Source organism: Neofelis nebulosa, chromosome 15 (genome assembly GCF_028018385.1).
Source record: "Neofelis nebulosa isolate mNeoNeb1 chromosome 15, mNeoNeb1.pri, whole genome shotgun sequence".
NCBI classification, from domain to species: Eukaryota; Metazoa; Chordata; class Mammalia; order Carnivora; family Felidae; genus Neofelis; species Neofelis nebulosa.
In genome coordinates this window covers 36852878-36869537 of record NC_080796.1, presented here as the reverse complement: position 1 = coordinate 36869537, position 16660 = coordinate 36852878, and the positions used below count along the sequence as shown (strand labels likewise).

General features: G+C 36.8%; 1 protein-coding gene across 11 annotated transcripts in view; it reads left to right on the top strand.

Annotated features, from left to right (window-relative positions):
* Positions 1-16660, top strand: part of RPS6KC1 (ribosomal protein S6 kinase C1) — a 321171-nt gene that overhangs the window by 89815 nt on the left and 214696 nt on the right. For 10 of the 11 annotated variants that reach the window (XM_058700929.1, XM_058700930.1, XM_058700928.1 and 7 more), the window contains exons 7-8: positions 1799-1914; positions 9460-9552. In XM_058700929.1, the coding sequence (XP_058556912.1) occupies positions 1799-1914; positions 9460-9552 (209 nt within the window). The remainder of the gene's footprint in view (positions 1-1798; positions 1915-9459; positions 9553-16660) is intronic. The other variant, XM_058700934.1, reaches the window with a different exon arrangement.

The window sequence follows — 16660 nt, the reverse complement described above, 5'->3', positions numbered from 1 at the left end:
TGGCTCAGCTTGTGACAGAGGGCTCACCCTTGACTATGTAGTAATAAGGGACAGGAGGACTGAGATCTGAAGCACACTAGCAGTTTTCATTCAGACCACCCTGTTATGTGATGGTAGTGGTGGCTGAAGGTGAAGGGCTACGAAGGTGGGAAGGGAGCATTTCTCAGAAGAAATAGAAGATGCTATTCCAGGCAGAAATAAGGTTTTTCTAGTCGTCATCTTTTGGGGAAGAATGCGTGCTTTACTGTAATTCAGTTCAGTTCACTTCAGCAAAACAGAAACATTATTTTGTAGGACTTGGTTTACAGAAAAACCAAGATCAAAAACCTTTACAATTTAGTGTTTCCTATATACAGCTGTCTTTGTCGTAGTATCTTTTATGTATATTGTCTCCTTTAATCTCTGCAGTCATTTGAAGTATATGTTTCCATTTTAGAGAATGAGGAAGAGGGTCAGAGAGTTGAAGTATGGTGTATCATCGGTCACATGACTAGGGAGGCAGAGCCAGAATTTAGATAACCAGGGTTTCTAGAATGTAATCAAGGGTGCTTTCCACTGTATGATACTTGCTTTTTGGTTAACTTCATTCAGAAGATGCATAGGGTGAATTATAAAAAAAAGTACCGTGTATGAAGTGCTTAGATAAAAATGAGTCGTGAAAATATAGAATATTATTTATGAAAGGAGCCTTAGAGATTGTATACTACAGTAGTTTTTCAAATGTTTTAACTTTCAGTCATGGAATCGTTTCTTCAAATGAAATGTATCACAGGTATATAAGATGGGTAAGAGCATAGGATTGTCCTGCTCTGGAGAAGAGAGAGCCCAGAACTTCATGGGCTGGGCCACCTGTGTTTTGAAGTCTTGACTATTCTGGAGGCCATTTTGAATACGCTTTGTTTAGAGAAACTGAGAGCCAGACAGGGTAAATGACTTGTTCGTTTTCATATAATTGTGTATTACAGGGATTTCAATTACATTCTTCCTTTTTTCTTTTTTTAAAGTCTTTATTTTAATTCCGGCTAGTTAACATACACATTTCAGTTACATTCTTACTTTCAGTTGTAACGCGGGTGACAGTTTGTTGTTAATGAAAAAACATGAAGCTTACAAAAATCAGAGTGAATTCAGAGTTACCCTAAATGATTTTATTCTCCAGTTTCTTGCTCCTTTGGCAGCATATCATATCCATGTCATGACTCTTATTAAACATCTGTTGCATTTAGTTCCAGTTTGTTGAGTTGGGCAATTGCATAGTACCTGGACTAGGCTAGTCTTCTGTATGCAGAGCTTTTTATACTACATTTCTTATATATCAACTCCTCCTATAGAAGGTATCAGGTTCTCTCTCTATATTTTAATAGGAAAATTTCAGAATTTGGATAAATCAAATTTATAGTGGTAATATTGAGACCTTGCTGATACTAATAACTTTGATGTCTGTTCCAACTTTGAATCTCTCTTCTTTTTAGTTAGAAATGAGAACAAGTAGCTGGGGAGCCTGGGTGGCTCAGTTGGTTAAGTGTCCAACTTCAGCTCAGGTCATGATCTCACGGTTTGTGGGTTCGAGCCCCACGTCCAGCTCTGTGCCGACAGCTCAGAGCCTGGAGCCTGCTTTGGATTGTGTCTCCCCCTCTCTGTGCCCCTCCCCCACTCACACTCTTTCTCTATCAAAAATAAATAACCAATTAAAAAAAAAAGTGAACAAGTGGTGAACTGGGTCAAAGAAAGTTAATTTTCAGGTTGGATAAATGAAAGTTTATTTTTCGCGTGCCGTGTCCTTGTTTTCTCCTTTTAGGAGAGTCAAGCCCTACCCGTCGAGAAGCTGTGAAGAGAAGAACAGCAGAATATCTAATGCGAGCAGAGAGTCTCTCTAGCCTTTATGGAAAACCTCAACTTGATGATGTCTCTCAGGTATGTCTTATGTTTCATTTTGTATTTTCTTTAGCTCTTTTTGCTGACTTGTCTCTTGGCTTTATTTATAATTAGAATGCTTGAGAATTTTGGTCTTTGGAATTTTATCAATAATATTTTAACAAGTTATTGGTGGGAGGAAAAGCATTAAAGCGGATCACCAAAAGTGGAATAACATGGGACTTGCTTTCTCCTCTTTCTTAGCCCTTTGTTCCTTCCTCTACCCCTAAAAATCCATGTGTAAAATGACAGTAATTTGTACTGAATTTTATTTGAAATTTGTAGGGTTAAATAATGGTTTTTGTGTGATTCCTGTACAGTTTTATTGATTCACGCTAAAACTTATTATGAAAGCATAAGTCTTACAGGTAGCTGCTATAGGTGACCTAGAATTATAAAGGCATAATTCTAACAGGGATATTTATGTTATTTGGGACTATCTTTAGTCTCGTCTAGAAAGCAGGTGAATGCTTAAAACATTGGAAACATTGTAGTTTGTTATTGTTTTTATGTCATTTGGACTTGGCAAATATATAACTTTTCTGGTTTTTTTCTTTATATTAACTAAGGTTTTTTTTGGATACAATTTAAAAATCATATCTTCTAGAGATGGAAGAAAGTGCTTATTTTCTAAATTGACCTAAGATGCAGGTGGGCTTGTTCATATCCCAACTCTGTCCCTTGAAACCAATGGAGGATTGGGCAAGACACTGAACTCTCCAGTTCTTACCTTCAGTTTCTACATCTGAATAATGAGGATAATAGTTACTCCTTTCTGGGTTATTGTTAGGTTTAAGTGAGTTAAAAAAAAATCACTCATATATACAAGCACATACGTGCACACACATGCGCGCGCGCGCGCACACACACACACACACACACAAATCCTGCAATTCAAGTGATTACCTCATAAAAAGACCAGCCTATAAACCAAGCTTATTAGAGTAGCTTAATAAGTTTTAGCCCTATTTTTCATCTTCCTTAATATACTGCTTTGTATGTTTTTTTTTCGTATTTTTTAATGCTTATGTACTTTTTGACAGTTCTAACATGTGTCAGTTTTCTAGTTTAAAAATAGCCCAGTACTTCATCTTGATTCATTGGACCATTAAACTTTTTGTTGCTGATTTTCTGAGTCCTTTTCATTCTGCGTATGGTCTTTTAAAAAATGCAGTTATCAAAACTATACTTATTAATGCGAATTTTCTGTGTGAAGTGTTTGATCATTACTTTTAGAACAAAAAAATTATATTCCAGCTTGGAAGTAATATACTTTTGTTACTTGTTCTTATATAATGAATATGTTTTAAATTTTTTTTTTTTTTCTTCAACATTTTTTATTATTTTTATTTTTGGGACAGAGAGAGACAGAGCATGAACGGGGGAGGGGCAGAGAGAGAGGGAGACACAGAATCGGAAACAGGCTCCAGGCTCCGAGCCATCAGCCCAGAGCCTGACGCGGGGCTCGAACTCACGGACCGCGAGATCGTGACCTGGCTGAAGTCGGACGCTTAACCGACTGCGCCACCCAGGCGCCCCTATAATGAATATGTTTTAAATAAGATATCTGCTGTTTCATTTTCAGATTCTTAATTATTCTGTGTTTGCCAATCTTTCCCTATTTTCTATCATTATTGTTTTAACTGTATTATTATTTTTAACTCCTCATTATTTTATCTTTTTAAAATGCAGTATTTATCTAAAGATTACTTTGAATTCAATTCTTATTTTCTGTGGGGTTGACAACCCTCCCTATGTGCAATCCTGATGTGTACATTCTCACTCCCATATTTGGGGACAATTATAAAAGTATTAAGTAGGATGGGCCTCTATGAACTTATTTGTTTTACTAATTCATCTTGTATGTAAATATTCTAAAAGTTTTAGAAAATTACTAGTATTCTATTCTTTCCATTAACGTTAACCTTGAATATTCTACCTATACTTACTCCTTTGAACTCCCTACTTCTGCAGCCCCTATTACAGTTTCCCATAATCACTTCTGTGAACAATAATTTTTTTAATGTTTATTTATTTATTTTTGAGAGAGAGAGAGAGCAAGCTAGTAGGGGAGTGACAGAGAGAGAATCCCAAGCAGGCTCCGTGCTGTCAGCACAGAGCCCAACGTGGGACTCTAACTCACAAGCTGCGAGATCATAACCTGAGCCAAAATCAAGAGTCAGGTGCTTAACTGACTGAGCCATCCAGGTGCCCCTGTGAACAATAATTTATGAGGCAAATAAATAAGTGTAGGTTTGACTTGGAGAAAGGAACCATGAAGTATTTCAGTCAGAAATTCCTTTCGAGCATAGCTTCTAATGAAAATAAAATGAAGGAAATCTAATAAAAAAGAACTGGTTGTATTAGATTATATATTAATTCACTAAGCATCTGTTAAGACTCTGTGTGTATACAGTATCAAACTAGATATAGTTTGGAGTTATATAAAAGATGACAGTTTCTGCTTTTGCAAACCCTGTGTACCCAAAATACGTACCTCATTGAGGAAATGCTAGAAGGATAAGAGCCGTGTAGAATAATGGGAGCTTGTATCAGAAAGGGTAAAAAGGACTAACTAGTGAATCAAATTTGATATGCCAGGACTTTTTTCAATTGTTAGGCAAGGAGGCTACAGGACAGTTTTTCTAGCTAGAACAAGATGTTTCTCTTTTATGGTTAGTATATGCTTTTTATTTCACTTCTGTATTTTATGCTCTCAAACCTGGCCCTTATTTAGGTCAGGGACAAGCTCGATTATTTTCTTATCTATTATTTAACTTAAATGTCTTCTAGAGTTTCTTGATTAGTGTGGTGAATTCATTATTTTCTTCTTTAACCATCTCTGGGACTCAGTTTCAACCAACGCATTCAGAGGATTGGTATAAATGATTTTTGAGGCCCATTAGCTCTTAAATTCTGTGCAAAAGCAGATATAATTTCCATCTTGAATGCATGTGCCAACACTTCTTTCTAGTCTGGTTGATTAGGAAAATAAAGGGATCCTTTCTGGTTTAAAATATTTTTTGTTGATTCTTGTGTTCCCCTTTGGTGAAGTCCAGGTCATGACTCACTCCATCCGAGTTTTCTGTGGTGATTTCAGCTTTTGCTTTATTGAATTTATTTATGCGACTCTTTTGTGGTAAAAATAAAAGTTCTAAATTTCCCAGTCATACATGGTAATATCCTTTTTGAAAAAGGGCAGAAAGGAGCCCTCTTTGACTCTTGGTTTTCTTCATTACTTCATTATTAATAGGCTCTAGGAAAACTTAAGGGGCAGGTTTCAGAAAAAAAGGAAATGACTTTTGTTTAAAGTAAAAGTCTTCACTGACAGAGACAGAGTCCTTTTTCTTTTCCTTTTTTTTTTTTTAATTGGAGAGGACTTTGAATGATTTAAGAATTAATATATTTTTAAAATTTTTATTTTTTTTTGAGAGAGAGTGCAAGCTGGGGAGGGCCAGAGAGAGGGGGACATAGGATCCGAAGCAGGCTCTGTGCTGACAGCAGTGGGCCTGTTGTGGTGCTTGAACTCACGAACTGCGAGATCGTGACCTGAGCTGAAGTCGGATGCTCAACTGACTGAGCCATCCAGGTGCCCCAAGAATTAATATTCGGAGGGAATTTTCCTGGAAAAGACTTGTAAAATCATTTTTGCTCTTTTTAGCTCTAGGAATAATAACTCAAGATCATGGAAATTTAGAAAAAGGTAGTAAATGGTCTAAATTTAGGACATAAAATACTGTGTAGTTTGTAAAGTATGAATACATATTTTGCCATACAGTTAAACAAGGTGTAAATGAAAATTAATATGTAGAATGTATGCCTTTCCTGAATATTTGTAGAGTTTTGAGTACAATTACTGTGATACTGAAAATATTTTTTCTGTTGTGCATTTTGTTGACTGGTATTATTGGCATTTCTCACTTCTTCCTTAGGAAATATTTTAAAATGAGTATCGTGTCACCTTTAGTGAGACATAGACAAAGCAGAGATGGCAGTCAGGGCCATTCCACATCAGTAATAGTACTACAGTGAAGACACCTTGAAATGTGATGGAAGAGAGGCTAGGACATGGGGTTTGAGGGTTAATAAGTTGCCAGTGAAATTCTTGGCAAAGCCAAAAATTTACGGGTGAAACCAAGTTAAGAAACTAGTGTAGCTAGCCATCAGGTTTTAGAGTGTGCGTTCTCGATATGTTTTTTGTAAAGTGCTTTCCTTTTACCCTTATCTTCCCCCACTCCAAAATGGTGGCTTATTCTTCTTAGGTGAAGGACAGGTAGCTAACCGTATTCTGGAAGTGGTTGGTGGACCAGTAGCATCAGCATCACCTGTTAGCTTGTTGGAAATGCAGAATCGTAGCCTCTCTCAGACTGACCGAATCAGAATCTCCATTTTAACAAGGTCCTCAGGTGATGCACAGACACGTTGAAGTTTAAGTACTGCACTAACAGCTCGGTAAGAACAGAGGTAGATGTCATCAAGAAAAGGGAATAATACCAAGTGAAGAGGACTGTGGGCAGGGTAAACGACAACTTTAAAGAAACCGACCAAAGTAAGGGTAAGTGTCACTTAGCCATTTAGAGAATGTAGAACAGAAATAGTAAATAGATTTTACTAGTGTGTTAACTCCAATCCCCTGGTCATGGCTGCCAAGAACACTGTCTTGTGAGACAGAGTGTGAGATTAACAGAGATATCTGCTGTGGGCTTGAACGGTTGAGTGATATGTATTTGCCGTCTTTGGTTTTGAAGATTGTTGGATCATCGTACATTCTTCTGTCATAAGATCCATCATGTACTCTCCCCCCCCTTCCCCCCCCCCCCCCCCCCCCCCGCTCCTTGCTTCTCTAGGCATGTTCTGCTACAGTAGTTAATATACGTAAGTGAAAATTTGACCTTTCTCATTAAGGAAATCAGCCATGTTTCCTAGAAATACACTATATTCTCCCATCCCTCATTCCCTTAGCATTGGCTGGAGTTTCCCCAAACAATGTTATAATATTTAATAAGTAAGATGTAATCCCTTCTTATCTATCATCTAGTTTTGTCATCTTAGACAAATTGCTTAACCTTGCCGCTTCTCAGTTTTCTCATCTGAAAAAAAAAAAAGAGAGAGAGAACATTGGACTTGATCTCTGTCTCTTTCTGTTCTTAAAATTCTGTGGATTTATGTTTCCTTTTGCCATCTGAAAAAAGGAATAGATCTATAGGGATTCTACCCAATTTAAGCGCTGCGTATAAGGAATACAGGATTTCTTATTGATGATTTTATTTCATGATCTTTCTTTGTTCATTTCTCTGATCTTAAACTTTTATAGATGGTTAAAGTGGAAAGAGACCTTTAATGATCACTTTGCCTTTGGTCTTTCCCCATTACAATTTCACCATTCCCATCTTTGCAGAAGTAACCTTACTAAATCACTGTTTTCATTAGGTTGTTTCTCATACAAAAACTTGTTTTCTAGACTCTGGAGAATATGGTCCAGACCTGGCATTCAAGGCCTGTGAAAACTGACAGACCCTAAGTGCATAATTTTATTTTCCTTTGTTCTACAATCTGAACATTTTCCCCCCACCAGACCAGTTTCCTTCCAATCCTGTATATAATATCCTTTCCTAACCTAATTTCAACATAGCATTGAAAATAATTTTTAGTTCCACTTCTTTCTGAGACCACAGTTTATCATATGCTAGTGACTTATCTCTATAGTCTTGTATTTTTAAAAAATGTTTTATTATTATTTAATTTTTTCATATATTTTGCTTATCTCTTCAAATAAGTAATAAACTTCTTATAGCTAGGGGATCATGCCTTTTGATGGTTTATATTCTTTCAGTTATCCTGCACATAGTGGACACATGGTAATTATTCACTGAAAGGTGCAGTTTATAAAGATTTTGTAGTTTGCTCTCTTTGCTCTTGATTACTACAGTGAACCAAAATCTTTCTTTGGAAAAAGTGAAAGATCCAATGACATCAGTGAGTAAGAAGGTATAAGGTATAAATCAATAGGAGGTATGGATGTTAGATGCATTTGGCTATATTTTCAAAGATGAATGTAATGGATAAATTATCATCTAAACTATTATTTCCCCCTATAACTTTTCCTTAACAGTTCTCTTACCAGAAATCACAAGCAGTTCTTACTCGTCCTTAATAATAGAATAGGGAGAGATTAATTTTAATTATCAGAATGTGTTGTGGAGTAGAAAGACTACAAGCAGTACAGTAGGAAGTTGGGGAACATCACCTCTTCAGGCACACCGAAGTTAGTATTTGCTTGCTAAACCTAAAAACAAACAAATATTTGAAAGCAATTAGAATTGCTGCTTTAAAAAAAAAATTGCTGCTTTTAGAAAATTTCACAAACGGTAGTTTTTCCAGTTGTAAATGACACCTGATTTATCTGTGTAACCTCCTTCCCTTGTTTTCCTCCTGTCTTCCTCCTTCCTCTCTTTTCTGCTTTTCCTGTCTCCTGACTAACACACAAGGCACTGAGAGTATAAAGATGAATAAGGTGTATTTCCTGTTCTCAGGGAGCTTCCTGTCTAGTGATATTGGTCTGGACAAGGACTTGAAGTATCAAAAATGGTATTTCAATAACTATTAATCATGACATTTGATTAACCAGGAGAGTTGTCTTCCATTCCCGGGGAGAACAATGTTCCTGCATATTCTGATAGACTTCAGACAACAAAAAGTGTCTTACTTTATTGATTGACATGGAAAAACTAAGACCAATGGATAGGGAGTAAGGTTTATTCTTTTACTATGTGTGGTACTGAAATAATCCCTTCCTGTTTTCACTGATCTTTTTTGTAGCCAACAGACCTAGTTTTCCACATCACACCTCTTCAGATATTAAAACAAATTTTTTTTCTCCTGTAAGTCATTTCTTTTCTAGGCTTGAACAATCTTAGTTGTAACGATTATTGATTGTATGATGGAGTTTCTTAACTTTTCACCATTGTTGACAGTTCTGGTTAAACTTGAATCTGCCAATCGTATTAAAATACATAAGTATATATTTATAAAGTAACATTAAAGGACTGTAGTTTCATGATGAGAAAGAATGACTTGTTGTGTTCCCTCTCTCTCCAGGTTTATCGATTATAACATTGTTTTTTAGTACCCCCCTTCTAAATTACTCTTGAGCCATCTGGGGTAAATATAAGGCTGTGATTGGTGGTTGTCTTAGTTACCCATTTGTTACAAAGTTTCCTTACAGCTGTACAGTTTTGAATTGAATTACTGCTCTAGAAACTATATCAGCTCATTATTTTTTCTTTTTAAAATTTTGTTTTCGATGTTACCATGATTTATTTACTTGCAACTTTTTTCTTGCTTTTTCTTTTTGATTTTCTTTCTTTTTGATTTTATTATTTTTTTTATTTTACATTACAGACAAACAGAAACTTCCTCCTTTCATCTTTCCATTCTCTGATTTATGATAAATTTAGTTTCCTTTGGCCTGGCATTTGCTTCAGCAGGCAGTCTTCCTTCAAGTACCTCCCTGATTGATGTGTAATCTTTGATATCTTCCATTAGCCTCCAGGATCACTAAGTTCAAGGCCCCCTTGGAACCTAAGGAGCCCTGCCGAGGAGCTGAAGGCCTTCAGAGTCCTTGGGGTGATTGACAAGGTAATTCTTCAGTGTCTCTTCAAGAGTTCAGTCATAAATCGACTGCATGCTGACATTATGTCTTTGAAGCTTTGGATATTAAGGATATGAAACAAAAGGAGAAAATGACTCAAATGCATCTGCACTTTAAAATAACAAAAGCAGAAAAGAAAAAGCTTTTATCTAAGCAATTCATGTAAGGTCATGCAAAATATATTTGAGCTAACGGAGAAGGTGCATATTTGTTGGCATTCGGTTGAGTAAGGGGTTTTGGTTTTATAAACCTGCTAGAGTAGAGTAAGGATACACTTTTTGTTAGTTACAAAAACTTGTTAGTCAGTAGTTTTCAGCATTAACTGGTATAGTCAATCTAATGATCAAAAAGAAAATGGAACCCTCCTAAGACCTACCGTTTACTGAGTACTTACAATGTGTCGGCCGTACACAGGCGTTTCATATAAAACAACTTGTTTAATCCTTCTCGAAACCCTGCTTTTTGCATCATGTTGGGAAAGTGATGTGTAGAACAGGGTAAGTAACTTGCCCAGAAATCAGATGGCTAACTTAGGGTAGTACTGGAATTCAAGCCTAGAGATTTGTGACTCCAAAAACAGTGTTTTTTTTCAGCACATGCCTCCCACCCCCCTACCCCCCCCCCCCCCATCTCCTTTACTTTTGTATTTGGAATAAAAATAAAGAGATAACAAAGATATCTGCTATTGACTTTTTCCACATTTGGTGACATCTCAGATATGCCAAAAATTCACAGTACTGGCAGAGACTTTACAAGTGTAATTTAAAAACCACACACTGGGCGCCTGGGTGGCTCAGTTGGTTGAACATCTGACTTTGGCTCAGGTCATGATCTGGCGATTCATTGGGTTCGGGCCCTGCATTGGGCTCTGTGCTGATAGCTCAGAGCCTGGAACGTGCTTCAGATTCTGTGTCTCCCTCTCTCTCTGCCTCTTGCCTGCTCACACTCTGTCTCTCTCTCTCTCTCTCTCTCTCTCTCAAAAAAAAAAAAAAAAAATAGAACAATAAAAATAAATAAATAAAAAGTAAAAATCACACACAATAAACCGTATTTTAAGTATATTTGATCAACCATCACCTTACCTTTCAGAGTAAAAGAAAATATTTAATATTAAGATATAAATTAATTTAGGCCTTTTTTTCTATTAACCATCTTTTATGAAGCACATCAGTGGTCATTTGTAACTTTATGTTCGTTGAGTACTTCTTGTGTGCTAAAGTATGCATGTGATTCGTTGCTAAAACTGAACAATATGCAGTGTATCTCAGGTAATTTAGATGGAGCTAATGGTTTGAGCTATTCCAAAGGGAACATTGGGTTCAATATTACCTGAACCTCTCAGTCTTATTATAAGCACTGTTTTTCTCAAATAAATTCATAAAACTGAATTATGACTTAAAGAGTTCTAAGCAGTAGGTCTTTTTAGCTTGAAATATTTCTTTAACCGTGTCTCCCTAGCTTTTCCAGTTTGGAGAATGATCTGTTTGAGAGTACAGAGAAGCAAAATAAGAACTGAATAGTTCGTAGGTTCTTGGATTTCTGTGCAAGCAAATATACTTTTTTGATGTGCAATGTCTGTCCCTCCCTTTGATCTGCTTGTTTTGATAAAATATGACCTTTCATTGCTATGCTCTAATCATGAGTGAGTCACCTCGAAATCCTGCTAATAGCTATGAGTCTCACAGGTTTATCTAAACAAGCACCTTCAGCAGAGGAGGAATTCCAGAATTCTGTGCTGATGCATAATTTGCTACTGTCTTTATTCTGTTAGCCCGGAGAGTATGTTTGGTGTTGAGAAGGTGACATTTAACTTTTCAAAGTAGAGATAACTAAATATGTATTTGGGAATTAATAGGCTTTGCAAATAATCTTTTAAAATTTATAAGTCTTCATAAAAACATGAATAGATTTTTAAAAATTTGAATTTTTAAAAAATGTTTATTTTTGAGAGAGAGAGAGAGAGCAAGTGAGAGAGGGGCAGAGAGAGAGGGAGATAGATGATCTGAAGCATGCTTTGCCCCCAGAGTGCAGAGCCCTATGCAGGACTCGAACTCACGAACCGTGAGTTCATGACCTGAGCCAAAACCAAGAGTTGGATGCTTAACCAACTGAGCCACCCAGACACCTCAGAAAGTTTGAATTTTTTTAAAGATAAGTTCTTTTCCATTTGACTTTTAGAAGCTGGAAGATTGGAAGAACAGTGTTGAATAAATTGAAATGGCCAGAAAATACACAGGATACATTAATCTAGCCTGTACAGACTACAGTTTGTCTGATTCTATTTCATTACAGTATTTGTTCTTTATGAGTTATTTTGAGTGTTGTTGTCTATTAATTTAGGAAAGTAAAATTTCCCTTGAGAATAGGATTTTACAGACTTTTATATAGGAAGTAAATAAAGCAAATTTGTTCATCCATATCTAGACCATAAGCTCCATTAGAACAAGATCTTGTCTGTCTTGCTCTTTATGTTCTCAGTGCCTAGAATCATGCTTGGCACCTAATGGGTGTTTACTAAATATTTGTTAAGGGAATAAATTGAACCTTAAATAATTTTAAATACATCATATATAGAGTGACACCTACTGGTATAATGTGAGACTGCTCCCTAGTTCCATTGCCCCATAGGTGTATCTTGGTCTGGTATTCAAAGGGAAATAAATGATTTTCTGTTCTTAAATTGGGCTTACAAAATCCATCATTAATATATATGTACAACAAGGAATTTAAGCATTAGGGATCTTGCAATATAAATAAGCTTGTGAACATTTAAGAGCAAGAATAATCAGGCTAGTGAAGACCCTCAAAATCATACAAAGAATAGCTAAAAAAATGAGGTATGGTTAACCTGATAAAAACGCATGTGTTCTTCCTTTCTTTGGAGGGCTATCCAGGATAGCATGATTAAATACTGTTTGTTCAAATCTTAAGGGTGAAAGGAAGTATTAATTATGCCAGATCAAGAGGTGCAAACTAAGATCACCTTAGGCAAACCAGGATGTCTGGTTTTCCTGGAAAGAAGGTAGTCAAGGATAAGACTTGTTAATATCCCCATGGGATACAACCAGAACTAAATGAGTACAAGTTTTCAAAGTTTAGCTAATGCTTAAAGATGCCTTTTAAGAATTAGGATTGACCAAAGGCTGACTGGATTTCATCATACTTATTTGTTTCTTGTCATTAGATTCAAGCAAAGGCTGAAGAGTCATTGGTGGGGATGTTGTAGAAGGAATTCAAGCACTGGAGGGAGTTTTACATTAGATAAAGATTTCTTTTAGCCCTCAGATTCACTTACACATAGTCTTCATGTAGTAATAGCAAGGGAAAGTAGAAATTAGTAGAAAACTAATACTTGGATGAAAAGGATGGATTGCTGGTGTTTTCACATAAATTTGTGCACGTGTGGGTGCAAACTTTTGTGTTTCTATGCATGAGGTATGTAGGTATAAGAATTGCTTATGTATAGCTAATTTGCAGTTGAGTTAGAAGTCTGGATTGGTCATTTAGTACTAGAATGCCCAAGTGTAGGGAAAGTTTCTGAGAAAGTTCACTATTGTGTAACTTAACAATTAAAAGGATAAAGGAGGGGCACCTCGGTGGCTCAGTCAGTTAAGCTTCTGACCTTGGCTCAGGTCATGATCTTGTGGTTTGTGAGTTTGAGCCGCATATTGGACTCTCCACTGTCAGCACAGAGCTGGCTTTGGATTCTCTGTCTCCCTCTCTCTTTGCCCCTCCCCCACTCACACTTCATCTCTCTCCCCCAAATAAATAAATGTTAAAAAAAAAAAAAAAAAGGATAAAGGAGTCTGTAGTCTAGTAAACAGTAAAGTACTAGGGGCAGTTTCCTGGTTTTGATATTGTGCTATCGCTATGTAAGATATCATCATTGGGAGAAGCTGAGTGAAGGGTACATGGGATTCTACCATTTTTGTAACTTCCTGTGGGTTTAAAAAAGAGTTAAATAAAAGGGGGGGAGGTGCTGCAAGGAAGATGCTGACTTAACCATCTGAGTAGTAATACCAAGATGTGATCCCTTCGTGTCTAGTTAACTCTACTGGGTTGTGTGTAGCCAGACTCATCCTGCATGTGGGTGTGTGTATGGTGTTTTCAAGGTCAACCCGTGAAGATGGTATGGCTGGATTGCTCAAATTCATTGTCACTCCTTGAAAAACAAGTTCAACAGGATGCTTTAGAAGTCATTGTTATGAGACGCCACACACTTTGTAAACTAATGGCTGTTTATTACATCAAGTGTATTTTGTAATCAAGGTAGTTCCTGAACTTATCCTAAGCTTGCCAGTCAGAATTCTTAGGTTGACTTGCCATTGGAAAAATATAATTTTAGGGAAAATATTTTTGAGAACATTTGTGGAGATTGTCCAAATTGAGTAGATGTTGAGAGAACCTTAAAAAACAAGTACAAAACAAATACTTATTTTTTAAGTTTCCTAAATAATATTTTCTGTGATGATATATGGGTAAACTGTCCTTATTGAGAACACAGAAGCATCAGTATTTGGGTATTTGCTCATTGAGGGAACATTGGGTTGAGCTGTATTAATAGGACCTTATCCTTTATTTAAATAAACAGTGTGGCAAAAATATTGCCTAAATGATAGTCAGATTACAAGTGTTGCACTTTTGCTTGTAGAAAGATGGAATTGAGATCCTTTTCCCTATTTTTTCTGCTAAGTCTAACTAAAGTCTGGATGTTATACAGAAAACAAACAAGAAGACTGGACACTGGAGAGTAGAAGGAGGACTCGCTAATGACTGTGGGATCCAATGACTATGTGGGTGAATTCCCTGTACTTTCTTTTCCTCACATATTCCAGACTGGATGTTAGTGAAATGGGCAACTCAGCAAAGTTAGTAGGCACAGACAAAAAACAAACTTAACAAAAGTGTGGTCTTTCTGAGCAAAGGACTATGAAATGGGCAGCTTAGTAAGACAGAAAACTTTTAGACAATAACCACTCTACTCCAGCTAACCCCACAGAAAAACTTTGGCACTATCCCACCACCACTAGCAGAGACCATGTGAGGTGCCTAGACTTTCATTCTTGCAAGGCTGCATTGAGGTGCTGCATCCCCCCTGTTGGGGTGGTGTCAGAAATGGCCAAGTGGGGATCTGGAACTTGTATCCCCACTGGGCTGAAATGACGCATATCAATTGTGATCACTTGGGAAGCCTGGACTTTGAGCCCTGCCTGGTGGTAAAGAGGCTCCCCTTCCTTTCCCCACTGTGGTAATGTTAGAGGAGGGCTGGTAGAGATTCCGGGTTTGCCCACTACCCAGTGATAATGAAGCCACCTCTCACCTGGTGTAAAGTGAAAGCTACATGAGGAACAGTAATGAGGGGCCTCTGTTCTTCCCAGGGTGGTATCAGCAGAGGCCTGATCTCCTACCCCTACCTAGCAATAACCAGGAGTCCCACTTTCCTCCCTCAGGTAGCCGTGAAAGCCAAAAAGGGAACCTGAACTTCCATTGCTACCTGGTAGTAACAGACCGATTATCTCTTTCCGCCATCAGAATCATGTCAGGAAAGGACTTCTAAAATACAACATTGTATGAGATGCAGAGTCTTATAATATGTCTGAAATATCCAGGTTTCAATAGAAAATCGTGGAGAAAAAATAATCAGCTGGTACCAACACTGAGATGACACAGACGCCAGACTTATCTGACAAAGATTTGGAAACAGCCATCATAAAAATACTTCCGTGAGCAATTACAAGCACATATGAAACAAACAAAAAAGTAGGAAGTCTCAGCAAAGAAATAGTAGATATAAAGAAAAACCAGATGGAAGCTTTAGAACTGAAAAATACAGTTAAGAAAGGTGAAAACAGACCTCAGTGGGCTCAACAGCAGAATGATAAGACAGAGGAAATAGTGAATTTGAAGATGGGTCAATAGAAATTACCCAGGCTAAATAGAAAGTAAAATGAGGGAAAAAGTGGGCAGTGACAGGAACCTATGAGACTAAATCAACAGTTCTAACATGTGGCATTAGGGTCACAGATGAAGAGGAGAAAGAGGGTGAAGCCAAAAGGTATTTGAAGAAATGATAGCCAGACATAACCCTACAGATTGAAGAATCTAGATCCTTAAAAAAAAGGACAAATCCAAAGAAATCCATGGCAGGGCACCTCATAGACTTCTAAAAACTAGACCAAAAAAAAAAAAAAAAAAAAAAATTGAAGACAGTGCGAGGGAAACATTACCTATAGAGTAAAAACAGTTTAGTGATAATGGATTTCTCATCAGAAAAAACCATTGAGTCCATAAAAAATGGCACATCGTTTTTTAAGTCCTGAAAGAATTGTGTTAACCCAGAAATCCATATCCTGTGAAAATATGCTTCAAAAATGAAGAGGAAATCAAGCCATTCTCAGATGAGTAAACACTAAGAGAATCTGTCACTAGTTAATCTACCCTAAAAGAATAAAGTTAAGTTCTCTAAACACAAAGGAAATATTAAAGGTAGGAATCTTAGAACATTAGGAAGGAAGGAAGGACAATGAAAAGGGTAAAATATGAGTAAATACTTTTTTTTTTCCTGTTGAGTGGTTTTTTTTTTTCCAAAAATTTTTTAATGTTTAATTATTTCTAAGAGAGAGACAGCATGAGTGGGGTAGGGGCAGAGAGAGGGAGACACAGAATCTGAAGCAAGCTCCAGGCTCTGAGCTGTCAGCACAGAGCCCGACACGGGGCTCGAACCCACAAACTGTGAGATCATGACCTGAGCCAAAGTCAGGTGCTTAACCGACTGAGCCACCCAGGCGCCTTTCCTAGTCAGTGTTCTAAATTATGTTTTATGGTTGAACATAAATTGTAACACTCTCTTACCTATTTCTAAATGTATGTAGAGGAAATACTTAAGACAATTATGTAATAAATGAGAGGATGTAAAGGGACATAAGGAGAGGTAAGTTTTCTACACTTCATTTGAAATGGTAAAATGATGACACCAGGAGACAGTGATGTTATGTATATATAATAACTAGAGCAAACTCTGAAAAAGCTATATAAAGAGATACATTTTTAAAAAAACACTGTTGATAAACCAAAATGTAATTCTACAAAATGTTA